General features: G+C 32.4%; 1 protein-coding gene across 1 annotated transcript in view; it reads left to right on the top strand.

Annotated features, from left to right (window-relative positions):
* The window catches only part of Pkhd1l1 (PKHD1 like 1), a 139,523-nt gene that overhangs the window by 46,275 nt on the left and 78,553 nt on the right, over positions 1–14,695 (top strand). Inside the window, exons 23-30 of the mRNA XM_040293748.2 lie at positions 352–524; positions 4,612–4,759; positions 6,286–6,440; positions 8,313–8,435; positions 9,119–9,224; positions 12,070–12,180; positions 13,266–13,430; positions 14,400–14,521. Of these exons, the coding sequence (XP_040149682.2) occupies positions 352–524; positions 4,612–4,759; positions 6,286–6,440; positions 8,313–8,435; positions 9,119–9,224; positions 12,070–12,180; positions 13,266–13,430; positions 14,400–14,521 (1,103 nt within the window). The remainder of the gene's footprint in view (positions 1–351; positions 525–4,611; positions 4,760–6,285; positions 6,441–8,312; positions 8,436–9,118; positions 9,225–12,069; positions 12,181–13,265; positions 13,431–14,399; positions 14,522–14,695) is intronic.

Genomic DNA, 14,695 nt, shown 5'->3' with positions numbered 1-14,695 from the left:
ATTATAGCAAGATTAGTAGTACAGTCCTGAATTTTGTTTATTACTTTCTCATTAAAGCAAGAATTTGTTTTATAGTCCTGATTTTGCTTATCAAAAAATACATCACGACAAACATTTTCATTTTGTTTGTTTTATCTTTGAGAAACCAACTATCAGGAGGGATAGCCATTCCTAAAATTCACCTATTGACACTGACAATATTAGCTAAAAATGAAAAAGTTATTTTTTATAGTCTTAGCATGTGGACTTAATCATGTTATTAAACTCATGTGTATGAGATATGATAATAAAAAATAAAAATAAAACACTATAATGTATTTCCCATTTACTTTGTTTGTTTACATTCTTTAGAAATGCCAAAGAGAAGACTTCCAGCATTAGCAAATAAAGGTATATTTTTAAAGCACTTTCAGGTGAATCAGAGCAAAATTAATGGATCAACTATAACAATCCAATATTTTATTATCATGACTTCATATAATTGCAGTCATAATATACCCCTGATGGCTGTAAGCTTTGGACAGGTAAGCCTAGAATTTTATAAGTTATTGTTTTCAACTTAATGATCATTTCTTTTAATGTAATTAATTTAAAATTTTTTTGAAAATTGTTGCTATTTAGATTGAATATCTTTTGATAAGGCAATTATTTTAAGATAAATGATTTATAAACTTGTTTTACTTGAGCAAGAACATTGACTTTAAGCATGAAAAAAAATCTTCAGGAAATATTCATGGGTAAAGAAAACAGGGTAAACATCCTTACGAAACAAAATTAGTCAGATTTAAGTAGAATTTTCATATTGACTTAAAAGGAAAAGTCATGGTCTCTTCCATAATTCCAAAATAATTTGCATAGGTTTTAAACTGCTTGAATGATTTATAAGGTCAGTATTAAAAACTACAAATGTGATAAGCATTTTAAAGTTTAATTTCCTATAAAAATACATGATAAGTTAATATTATTTCCTGCAACAAATTAAAAACAAGTAAATAAGCTCAAGATTAAAGTTTAAATTATCAACTCTTGTAATTAGAGAGTCACAGAAAACTTTAACTTATCAACTTTATGATTAAAGATAATGAAAAACTATAAGTATTCCCCAAAACTGCCTTTACCCCATGCTGGCTCAATGTTTTAGTCTTCATAGCTTCCAGATAAATGTCTTGTAAATGTTTTCTAGTGTTTTACTCTTAGCTCTATTACAAAATGTGCTAACTCAGGGCTTTGTATTCTCAAACATCTATGTCAACAGTCTCCCAGTTTTCAAGATTACTCATGAAACTGATAATTGGTGATTGTTATGTGTAAGCTTTAGCTATAATTAAAGATTTAGTTGGATAATATGGGATTTAATTTTTGTGCTCTTTTTAAAAATATAGAAATGAAAGATAAATGCAATAATGTGCACACATGTTTAATGTACAGATCCATGAATTGTTTTTAAAACTTTACTTTTGAGATAATTGTAGAGTCATATTCAGTTGTAATAAATAATATAAACACATACCTATAACCTTCACCTATTACTCCCCATCATAACTTCTTGTAAAATATAATGTGACAATTAGGAAATTTACATTGATACAATCCACTAATCAACCTTATTTAGATTTTATCAGATATTCATACACTTATTTGCGTGTGTGTGTGCGTGTGTGTGTGTGTGTGTGTGTGCAGTTCTGTGCAATCCTATCACAAGTGTAGATGCATCTGACTACTACCAACACTTCCATTATAAGCATTCTTGTGCTACCCTTTAGCCACCAGCAATGTATCAGTGATCCATTTTGTCAGCATTTGGTGTTACCACTGCATATATATTTTTTCATGTTAGCCATTTTTATAAGTTATTTTGGTTTTAAGTTGTCTTCCCCAATGGCTAATGATAAACATGTTTTATGGGCTTATATACTGCTCATATCTTTTTTTCTGGTGTAACCAAATGACCTGACAAGAACAACTTTAGGGAAGAAAAAGTTCATTTAGGGGCTCACAGTTTCAGAGGTCTTGGTCCACAGACAGCCTGATACATTCCTTAGGTGAGGCTGAACATCATAGTGGAAGAATATGGCAGAGGGAAGCAGCTCACATGATGATCAGAAAGCAGAGAGCTCCACTGTACAAACAAAGTATATACCCCCGCCCCCCAAAAGCATACTTCCAGTGACCCGCCTCCTCCAGCCTCATCCTACCTGCCTTCAGTTACCACTCAGTTAATCCCATCAGAGGAACAATTCACTGATTGGGTTAAGGCTCTCATAGCCCAATCATTTCACCTCTGAATATTCTTGCATTGTCTCCCACATGACCTTTTGGGGTACACCTAATATCTAAACAATAACATCATATATCATATATAAAATGTATTCTTATATCTTTTGCCCATTTTCTAATCAGGTTGTCTATTCAATATTGTTGAGTTTTTAAAAGTCTTTTTATATTCTAGATTCAGGTTCCTTGTCAGATATGTGGTTAACAAAAATTTTGTCCCAGACCATACTTTGTCTTCTCATGTTCAAGGTCTTTCATAGTGGAAAAACTGTTAGTTTTGATAGAATCCAATTTACCATTGTAACAATTGTTTTTCTCTTATGGTTTCAAGTCTTAAACATTTTTTTCTAAAAGTTTTATAGATTTGCATTTTACACTTCAGGCCATGATTCATTTGAATTTTTATATAAGATATGATTTTAGGACCAGGCTTATTATTCTACCTGTGGCTCCAGTTGCTCTGGTACCATTTATTGAAAATATAAATTTTCTCCATTTAATTACCTTTGTACTTTTATGAAAAATCAATAGACCATATTTGTGTGGGTTTACTTCTGGGTTATCTATTCTATTCTATTTTCTACGTGTTTATCCTTCTTCCAGTACCACACTATCTTGATCATTCTGTTCTATTTTCTACATGTTGATCTTTCTGCCAATACCACACTGTCTTGATCACTATAGCTATATAGTAAGCCTTAACATCTAGTAGAGAGAATTCTCTCAGTTTATTCTTCTTGTGTGAAAGTACTTTAGCAATTCTAGTTCCTATGCCTTTTTGTACACATTTTGGAATAAGACTGATTATGTCTACACAAAATCTTGATGGCATTTTGATACTCATTGCCTTAAGCCAATATATTGTTTTGATAAGAATTGCAACCTTAATTATGTTGAGTATTCCAACCCATGACTAGAGTATGTCTTTCCATTGATTTAGGTTCCAATATGTTGTACAAAAAAGAAAAATCAGCTCATTTAGGTCTTCTTTATTACTTTAACCAGAATTTTTCAATTTTCAGATCAGATCTACAACATGTTTTGTTAGATATGTATATATTTCATTTTTCTGGAAGCAATTTTAAGTGCTATTTTTTAAATTTTGTTTTTCACATGTTCATCATTTGTACTTAGAAATGTAATTGTTTTTGTGCATTGATGTTGTATCCTGAAATTTGCTGAACTCAATGAATTTTTACCAAATAAATACACTCATAACCACCATTCAGATCAAGGTAAAGGAAGTCATTAGTTTCCTGAGAGATTTCTTTTTATCTCCTCCTTGTCATTAGATTACAAATCCCTTACACCCAGATAACCATTTTTTCACTTTTACCACCATTAAATACTTTTGCCTATTTTTAAACTTTATATCAATGGACTCATAACAATGCAATCTTTTAGGGCTAGGGATATAACTCAGTTGGTAGACTGCTTGTCTCACATGCACAAGGCCCTGGGTTAATTCCCAGCACCACAAAAAAAAAAAAAAAAAAAGAATGTAATCTTTTGTATCTAGCTTCCTTTAGCCAATATTGAGAGATTCATTTGTTACATTTAGCTACAGTTATTTTTGTTTTTCATTATTGTACATTATTCCATGGAATAAACATACCACCATTTATCTGTTTGTGTTAATGGTCTTTTGCACTATATTCAGTTTAGGGTCATTGCGAATAAAGTTGATGTAAATATTCTTTCATATGTCATCTGGCACTTATGTTTATCTACTTGTGTATCATTTTTAATTCCTTAAGATTGACAGATAACTGAAGGACTGAAAGTGGAGAGAACATGATTAAGGTTATAATCTAAGAATCTCTATAAAGTGTTGCTTTATAGAGAATTGATTGGTACTCAGTATTTAAAAAGTCACCAGTAAGACTAGACCAGTCCTTCTACTATGATATTCTTCTTTATATTGTTTATCAAGTCCCCATATGCTATTTCTTCAGAATGGTTTTTAGTTTTCTGATAACCAAGATTGCATCTCCTGCTTCTTTTCTGTCCATAGTCATGAGCTTTGTACATTGAACAGAATGTATGCTCAATAAATATTTGTTCCTTGAGTGATGGAGGGTACATTCTGAATTAATGAGGTATTACTGTGGTTCCACTTGATTGCTACACAAATGACTGAGTTGACTTTGGCCTCATTATTATAGCTGTGTATGCACAGCCTGTATTGATTTATGTGACTCTCTCTAACGTTCTGAAAAATCCTGAATACTTGAAGCTCATTTATGCCATGTCACAAGATTGTACCATGGTAAAATAGAAATCATGTTAACCATTGTTTGGTTTAATCATTTTATCAATATTTGTTTTGGAAATTAGGTAATCACAAATGAGACAGAGAATGAGTCTGTTTACAGAGGAAAAAATTGGCCAGGGAAGTCAAAGATTCATATTCAAAGAATTCAAGAAGCTTCTCCACCTATAAGTGGCACCTTTGACATTTATGCTTACGGACATGTTCTCAAAGGTATATGAGGAATGTTCAGAACATTGATATATACACATACAAATATATAGTCTACAAAATGTTAAATGTTATTTCATTTGAGAATTGCTACTTATTGCTATTTTTACATTGAAGTAGTGTGTATGTGTGTGTTTATGTATGACATACTATATTTGGCCAATCATTAACCAATCATAACCAAACATAATAATTTTTGTTTAAAATTCTTCTGTTACTAGATTAGAAAAGAGTTCACCCACCCAAAGCCACTGTTATTTGTAATGATTCTTCTTTCTTTTTTTTTTTTTTTTGGTAGTGGGTATTGAACCCAGGGGCATTTAACCACTGAACCACATCCCCTTATTTATGTTTTATTTAGACACAGGGTCTTGATAAATTGCTTAGTGCTGTGCTGTTTCTGAGGCTGGCTTTGAACTTGTATTCCTTCTGCCTCAGCCTCCCAAGCCGCTGGGATTACAGGAGTGTACCACCATGCCTGGCTGTAATGATTATTCTTATTTAACATTAATATAAGAAAAAAGTCTGCAAAAATATAATATACTCTTAACAGTCATTTTTTGAAAGTAGATAACTTTCGTAAATCATACCTTTATATAACACATACATTTTAAAAAGTATTCATGATTAGGGTAGCCAGAAATAATAATAATATTAACATATTCTAAAATTGGGACTAGAATATTATTTTTAAAGATGACTTTAATTGAATAATCAAGACCTGTTCTGTCTAACATAACCATGAGCCATATGTTGCTACTGAGCACTTACAATGATACAAGTGCCATAGAGTGAAATAAATAACATTGAAATATTGTTTCAACATTATTGAAATAACATTTTAAGTATATATTTCTTTACATAATATTTATTATCAAAATAATTATAATTGTTCTTGTTTTTTAAAAAATTACTACTCTTAGAAAAAATTTAAAATTATATTTGTGATTCATAATGTTTATAAATTAGACAATGTTGATCTAGACAACAATAGTAAATGTTTTGGTGCACTACTTTCTTTTTTATTTTTTAAATTTTTTTTTAGTTGCAAATGGACACAATACCTTTATTATTTTATTATTTTTATGTGGTGCTGAGGATTGAAACCAGGGCATCACACGTGCTAAGCAAGCACTCTACTACTGAGCCACAACCCCAGCCCCTGATGCACTAATTTTTAATAGTATTTTTCTACATGATTTCCAGAACAAATGATATTTTCATATTTTCTTCATTGCCTCAGCAGATGTACCACATTCATAACTTAAAATATCTATAAAGGGAATTGATATTAAAAATAAAAGTATTTGAGATGAAGCCCTAGTTGGGAGGTACATTATTATGTAACTATTGTTTCCCATAAATATATATATTCACAGCACAAGTGAGACGTTTCACCTTCACTTTTAATGGAGGAGGGTGTGTGGCTTACAAGTAGTAGTATACAGTACACGTTACTTGTACTTTAACAATGAAATATGGTTTGTAAATTCTTGACTCCTGCTCTTTATCCCCCTCTGTGAATGCAGGCATCCCTGCTGCTGTGTCAGCTGCAGATTTGCAGTTTGCTCTCCAGAGCCTGGAAGAAGTAGGGCAAGTCTCAGTTACACAAGAGGGCACTTGTGCTGGATACTCATGGAGCATCAAGTGGAGAAGCACATGTGGAAGGCAGAATCTTCTCCAGGTTCCCTCATTTGGCTTGGCTTCTATTTTCTTCTGTGTGTTGTGGCTTATTTGCACCCTGCCTCATTTAAAAAGAATTGGAGATTTTTATTTGTGTATACTGAAAAAGTCAAACTATAGACCAAAAAAATTTTAAAGGCATTTGACCAGAAGATTGCTTTGCATTAGGTTGACAAGGTGTACTCTTTCATGGCTCATAACTGTTGGTACTTTATTCTCCGTTCCACATGGGAAAAAGTTCAGGAATATGTGAGTTAAAGACCCTTGGTAGGGACAGAAAGAGCACCTGAAAGGCCAGTCTCAATATAAAGTCTAGGTGCATTTTAAGAGGTAGGAGTCGGAGGCAAGGAGAATCAGCTTCACTGACAATAATTCTGCCACTAGAGCTGTAATCTGGGTCCTTGGTACTTTTGTGGTTTGAAATGTGACCTTTTGTAGTTGGGGAGGAGGTCACACCTTAAATTCTCATCTAGTTATTTTAGCTTAGAGTGTTGAAAGGTCTAGAGGAGAAGATTTAGGCCTAGAGCACATGAAGGAGAGGAGTCTAGGAGTGACTAGGTCACAGAGTGTCCAGCATTAAAAAGATTATGCTTTCTAGCGATGATGAGAGTAAGAGGAAAAATAGTCTCTCCCATGCATTGTGGTGAGAATATAAATTAGTACAACTTTAGGTTTTTTTTATGACTAGCTAATACATTTTTAAATTAGTACAACTATGAGGGAAGATAATCTAAGAGTATCTGAATATATATACTTAATTATCCAGCAATCTCATTTATATTAATTCCATCCTACTGAAATAATAATATAACTATGAAATGATACAGGCACAAAGATAGTCTGATGCATTATTATTTATAACAGTAAAAACTTATAAACAAGTGTCTTCAATGGGAGAATAGTTGTTTGAATGACATACTTCACGTGAATACTATGTGATCATATGTAGACCCACATGTATTTAGCTGGAGAGATGTTCATGACATAAGCTGGAAAAATGCAGAACTCTACTTATGAAATCATTTTTGCAGCAGGAGTGCGAGCTAGGGAGATTGGAGACAAAAAAAGTACGTAAACCAGTATATATGGATGTGTAAAATAGTAACGATCGTAAAAGATGTAGAAGTTATTTTAAGAGTACACATGGCCTGGAACTAGAATTAGAAAATTCCATAACTGCCATAGCTCTAGTGACTGGTCTCCTTCTTGTTATCTCTGCTACTGCAAGTGTATCCAACTCTTTGTCTCTTTTCCAGCAAATCTTCTCTGCTTATTCATCATTTCTGTGCCTCATCACGTTGGCTCACGCATTGCCCAGGACTTTGCTAGCCCTTGTATACATCAGAAGGCTGCCATATTGGCAGAGAAACTTTAGAATGATCAAATTGTACATACTGATTTGATTTGGGTTCACTTTTACCATTGGAAGAAAACCTAAGTCCAAGAGTGGATGAAATTCCAGGGTAGTCGGAGGTGAAATATGCTAAAGGGGAAAGTTGATGCTCAGATGGAAAGAATACTCAACTTTTCACTTATTCAACAATATCAAAGTGATTATATTTAGAAAAAGTGTAGAATACTTTAAATATCCAATTTAGTATATTGATTTTCTCTAGACTTACTGAATCTAAAAATTCAAGTGAATTTTTAGTCATTGAATTCATATTTTAATTAATGCAATGTATGACAGTATAATGGTCTTAGCATTTTCTCTGTGAATAGACTATTCTCTTTTTTGAAGAGTTTCCTTTAAAAAAAAAGTGACAAAAGTGGTTTTGATCTTTTTTGCTTTTATTCCTTAAATTATAAAGAAAAACTTGAGTGGTCATATTTACCATAGTCCTTCTAGTAAAATGATTTCTGTTAAAAATAGGTTAATGATTCCAATATCACTGGAGAAAAGGCTAATGTGACAGTTGCAAAGGTAAGAGAAGGTGGCTTATTCAGACGACACATCCTGGGAGACCTTCTGCGCACACCCAGTCAAAAGCCACAGGTATTTTTGAAACTTTTCTTACAACACTTGGCATAATTTTAAATGGATAACTAATTTTTAATATGTTAAAGACCTGATAAAACAGGATGGTTGACTTCTCTATCTTCATGTTAATATTTGTGTTAACAGCTGATCAAATCAGTAAATTATTTTATGACTTTTGGGGAATTATCCTCCTTGTGAATTTTTTTTAATTTACTACTGCCAGAATTAGAGAATATGTTCTTTTATTTAAATAGTTCTGTGAAGTAATTACTAATACTGCCATTTTCGTGAGGATGAAATTAAAAATGTAAAGAAGTTAGGTGACTTTCCCAAGAGCAACCTCTGTTTTTCTTCCTATTACTAATTAACTCCTGGTAGCATATGTCTTCATTTTTTTTTCATTTATAGTTTTAGGCAACTCTCTATTCCAAACCTACTAGAATATAAGTTGGGTGACTTCAGTGATGTCACCTATTTTGCTTAGTATTTCCTGTATTACTAACATTTACAATGGTGCCAGATACAAAAAGGGAACATTTGCTGAATGAATGAAAGAATGAAATGTCAAAATAGAAAATGTACAGACTAATTTTTTAGACAAGCAAACAAAATTCCATTTGTTCTAAATCTTGTGCATATTCTAGTGATCCAAGCTTCTTTTTTACCCTTATTAATCAGCTCTGTTTCTATACTTGAAGGTTCAAGTCTATGTCAATGGAATTCCATCTAAATGTTCAGGTGACTGTGGGTTTACATGGGATCCCATGAGTACTCCCCTAATCTCCGCCACAAGTCCTTCTCAAGGTAACCTGATTTTTTAACAGAGTAAGAAAAAGTAAAATAACCTGCAAAATGTAGACTAATAATGATTTTTTTAAATATGCTTATACTGATGTCATCAACTAAGGCAAATAGACCATTCTGCATATATATATATATATATATATCAGATAAGAAAGCTATGTAAACAGAACTAATTATGTATTTTATTTTTTAAAAATGCTGCCCTTGAAACTGAAGCATAGCCTTTAAAGTACAGGAGACACTAATCATCTATTCTCCAGTTTGATCAATTTCTAAATTTCACTTTTGCATTGAGATATTTTTGTACAAATCATCTAGCTAGGGGGTTAATTAGAACATTTCAGTATTTGAGAACACTTCTAAGATAGTTAGTATTAAAAGGATAGTAACAAGACAGCTACCGCTTAATAGTTGAGTACTAGATTTGAGATTAAGAGAGGAAAATTTTTGCCAAGAGTTCTGTCTAGTCCAGGGCATGCATTATACCATTTCTTCATCGCATGTTTGCTTCAAAAAATATGATATACTCTACATCTGAACTCCTGAGGATTGAAATAAATAACAGGAATGAGGATTGTTAAGTGGTGATTTTTTCCATCAGAAGGATAAGTTCAGATAGTATAATTTTAGTATCAGATACTAAAATATTTAGTCTTGTTGGCTAGTTGGAAGCTTCACCTAATTGTATATGGGTGGCTCAAATCATTGATGTTTTAAAGTTAGTATCTTTAAGTTGAAAAAAATATACTGTTTAGATTTTTTATAGTAATAATATTGTCGTGGGGATAATTTGTGTTATGTAGTGTTAAAAGGCTCAAGTATCAGAACATGATGAGCAGTTGATCATAGTCCTTAAGTATCCTTATTTTTGTACCTATTCTTGCATTTTTAATGATCTACCATATTTATATGTACTTCCTGATGATTACTCCTTATTCAAAATAATTAAGAACCTGAATTGCCTTTTGGTATCTTACAGTTAATTTTAAAATAATGAAAAATATAAAGAATGCTATAAAAATCATTTTCACTGAAAACTAACAGTTGCTCACATTTTGTCTTATGTACTACCAATCATCATCTATGAAAGATGTATTATTGGAATAGCTAAAATCTACTTTGAGCATCAATCTAGTCATAGTTTCCCATTCAACTCTGCAGAGGCAATAATTAATTTTGTGTATATTCACCCAGGCCATGTTTATTTAATACCCTTTGTATATAATACACACAGAAATGGTGATTTTGCAATTTTGTGAAGTTTATGACTGAGATATTGCAATATAAATATCATTTTGCATCTTATTTTTGTAAAAATCACTCATGACTCATTGGGGATATATTTTATGTGGTTATATGTATATCTAATTTATCACTTTTAAGTACTTCATGAATATATCAATTTATTTGTTTCTCTGTTGATAGACAACTAAATTGTCTACCATATTTTGGTTTTATAAATAAAACGATATTGAGCTTCCTGTACAAACTTCGTATTGTACACATGCTAGTACTTTATAGGAATATATGACCAGACATTGACTTGCTGGATAGTAATTGGCTATTTGCATAGTCAGTTTACTAGATTATCAAATTACTCTCCAAATTGACTGTACTACCAGTAAGCATTAAAGCACTAGATTCCCCATGTTCTTGCCAAAATTTTGGCCAATCTGCTGTATGAAAGAAGTTATCATTGTTTTAATTTGTCTGTTCCCTGATTAGCAATATACATGAGCATCTATCTTCCTGTGTGTTTCTTGGACATTCAGATTATTTTTTCTTCTGCAAATAGTGTACATACTTAAATCTCTTTTTTTGTTGTTGTTGGATTCCCTTTTAATTGTCTTGTAGCTCTTTATTATATATTACATTTACCAGTCTTTTGCATGTGTTCTAGAAGTCTATCATTTGTGTTTTAGTTTAGTATCTTGTTCATGGAAACATTTAAATTATTGATCTCTTCTTATTTAGATAGCTTTGCTTGTATGGTTAACCATTGCTTTTTGTATCTTTTTAAAGATATCCATCTCTACCTCAAGATATTTGATTAAATATACTACTAAATTGTTTTAGTTTAGTTTTTTTATTCTTCACTTTTTTTAAAAGAGAGAGTGAGAGAGGAGAGAGAGAGAGAGAGAGAGAGAGAGAGAGAGAGAGAGAGAGAGAGGGAGAGAGAGAGAATTATTAATATTTATTTTTTAGTTCTTGGCAGACACAACATCTTTGTTGGTATGTGGTGCTGAGGATCGAACCTGGGTTGCACGCATGCCAGGCGAGCGCGCTACCGCTTGAGCCACATCCCCAGCCCTTATTCTTCACTTTTGAAATTCATGTGAAATCTATATTATGTGTAGTAATATGTAAATAGGTTGATTATGTTATTTTCTAATCAAATCTGGATACTTTTCAGAGTGAATGGAAAAACATTAAGTTTAAGATGCTGGGACAACAAGTGTAAGTGAGGTCTATCCCAAACACTTTAGGATATATATCATTCTAAACTTGAATATTATTTTCTTTTTAAATGGAAAGTATACGTACCACTTATTATATAAGTTATTTCCTCATGAATTGTGACGGCAAGTCTGTCATATGCTAAGTTACTCTACACATGTGTACTCTCTGTCAACACAGAGTCAAAATATGAAGCAATATAGAGGAATTCAACTGGAAAATACCATGAAAAATTAATGTGTCTTTTTCCCCCCCTGCTTACTTATAGGCCTGTTGGTTATGTCTTTTACGAGTCTTATTTTTTTCCTCTGAGAAATATATAATTTCATCACAAGAGATTCTAATTTTTTGTCATTTTAATGTTATTATTTAAACTTTCCCCTTCCAGGATCATATGAAGATAGCACAATTCTAACTATAGCAGGCTCTGGATTTTCTCCTAGCTCAGCTGTATCAGTCTCAGTTGGACCAACTAGTTGTTCTCTTCTTTCTGTGAATGGTAGGTTCTTTTAAAAATTATGAAGTCTTATTGTTCTTCTTTGAGAGAAATTAGAATCAAATAGCAGTTTTACAAATATGATCATCATGTAGTGTATCCTATGGAATCACAAAGTTGGCAACCCGTTCTGGATAATGCCATATCTTTTTACCTTTGATTATGACCACAGGCAAATTATTTCATTGATATACAACATCTTTACCTCATAACAGTTGATTTTTGGTTTATTTGTCTTTTTTTTCCCATCACAAAGTAGTTACATAAGATACTTCTTAGATTGTTTTGTCTGGAGGCACAAAAGTGTTCTGAGTTCTACCGTAGTCTATCATGGTCTTCTCTGCCTGTATTTTGACAGTGTTATATTATTCATGCAGCAAGAAGATGTGGCCATCTTCCCTGAATTCTACTACAACAGACTTCTCTCCAGTGATGCAGAAGTTATATATCATTCACAATGTCTACCTCTTGAAATTGGGAGGTCCATAGCTATTTCTCCAAAAGTTATCTTTCAAGATCCTAGGTGTTTTCCATAATTTTAATAGATTAGAATTATGCAGATTGGAATCATTTCTGTTGTCCTTAATTTAAATCTACTATGAACTTTTGAGGTCAAATACTCGATATTGTATCTATATTACAGTTTACATAGACTATTCTAAATAAAGTGAACAACATTGTTTTCATTAAGGTTTATTTGTCTCTTTTATTAATAGAATGTATTATTTTACTCAATTTTTGACATAAACAGTATGCTGTAAAACTTTAGAATCATTCATATAAATGAGATCACTAATTAAGATTTTTTAAATTATGACAGTAATTTTCTTTGGCTACAGTAGCATCAAGGGAAGATTGTTTGCTTTCATTACTGATTTTCTAGGAGTGTCTGATTCATAGCATCAGGTAGTTGGCAAAGATTTTTCCCTCCATGATTCCCCTAGACCATTAATATATGTATAGTATTCTTTATACACATTTCCTAGGATCTAAAAATTAAGGCCAATGTTAATATGTGCAAATAAAATTTCAAATAATTTTATCTCAAAAAACTATTTTTTAATCATTTCTTCTTTTTCTATCACAAGAAAATGAGATCAAGTGCCAGATTCTGAATGGAAGTGCTGGACATGTACCAGTTGCTGTGTCCATAGCTGATGTTGGACTAGCACAGAATGTAGAGGGTGAAGGATTCCACTTCATTTATGAGAGTCGGATCTCACACATCTGGCCTGATTCTGGAAGCCTGGCAGGTAATAATAAATAGTTCTCAACAGAGAAAATCTCATACATTTACACATTTTATTGTGCTGTTTTTAGTACAGAGCAAAGGGAAGGTAACCAAAAACTCCCTCATATAGAACAAAGGAGAGTCTCCTTTAGAAGGCACAGTGATTAAATGGTTGACTAATTCTTTTGTTTCTTATGGAGCACAAGTCAGGGTGACTGCTTATACTTACATCTTAGGTTATTGAATTAATATCATCAATTATTACATGTTTCTATAACAAGCTCATTAATTATGTCAGCATAAGATTTATTAGTAATTATTCTGCTTACCAGCTGCTCCATTTGTAACCATAGTCTCAATGGAGCTACTTGACCCAGAAAAAGTTCCTGGAACACATGGGGCAAAGGAAGGCTGACAAAGAAGATGGAGAGAAAATAACACATTCTTCTTGTCCTGCTTCATTTCCTCTGTATTTTTTGTTGTTGTTGTTGTTGTTTGTTTGTTTGTTTTTACCATGCCTTATTTCAGGTTTTGTGCTTTGGTTTTGATTTTTTTGGTGTTCTTAAAATATTATTTTTATTTTATTGAGTGTTTTTTTCCTGGATTTTCTTTTAGTTGGAGGTATTAAAAATTTGGATTTGGTGAGAGGCTTCATTTTCCACCCATGGAAAGATTAAGTAAATAGAAACAATAGACTTTCTCTTTAGAATGAAGAAAGTACTGTGGAAAATGATAGTTGCTGCTAATTATGCCCCAGAGCAAATGTGGGTTGCAAATCTGTGCTACTTATCTTAGTCCCATTCCTTTAGAATTCCAGGCTTCAGAGCCCAGACTCAGGTGTGTGATGGTGAACAAACAAGTCTTTATTCTGGTTCTTGATCTATTTGACTGCCCAGCTCTTAGATAACTGGACAGTTTTCCAATGATGAGATAGATGTTGCCAAAATTTCTTCTTGTTTTCGTTAATCTGCTTTTTGTTTTCTTTATAAAGGTGGTACTCTACTGACAGTATCTGGATTTGGCTTTAGTGAAAATTCAAAGGTTTTAGTTGGAAATGAAACCTGCAGTGTGACCGAAGGGAATTTGAATAAGATAACTTGCAGAACACCAAAAGTAAGCCCCCTGATTTCAGTTTTTTTCCCTCTAAGTTAAAAATCTTAACATCTGGGCAGAGGGTGAAACAAATGAATTATTTTCTAAAAATTGTAGTTTCCATTTTGCTTTTTTAAGAATTATTTGTTTGGGGCTGGGGATGTAGCTCAAGTGGTAGCACACTCGCCTAGCATG

The sequence above is a fragment of the Ictidomys tridecemlineatus genome, chromosome 7 (genome assembly GCF_052094955.1).
Source record: "Ictidomys tridecemlineatus isolate mIctTri1 chromosome 7, mIctTri1.hap1, whole genome shotgun sequence".
Taxonomy (NCBI): Eukaryota; Metazoa; Chordata; class Mammalia; order Rodentia; family Sciuridae; genus Ictidomys; species Ictidomys tridecemlineatus.
The sequence above is the reverse complement of the archived record's forward strand: the minus strand, read 5'-3'. Positions and strand labels throughout refer to the sequence as shown.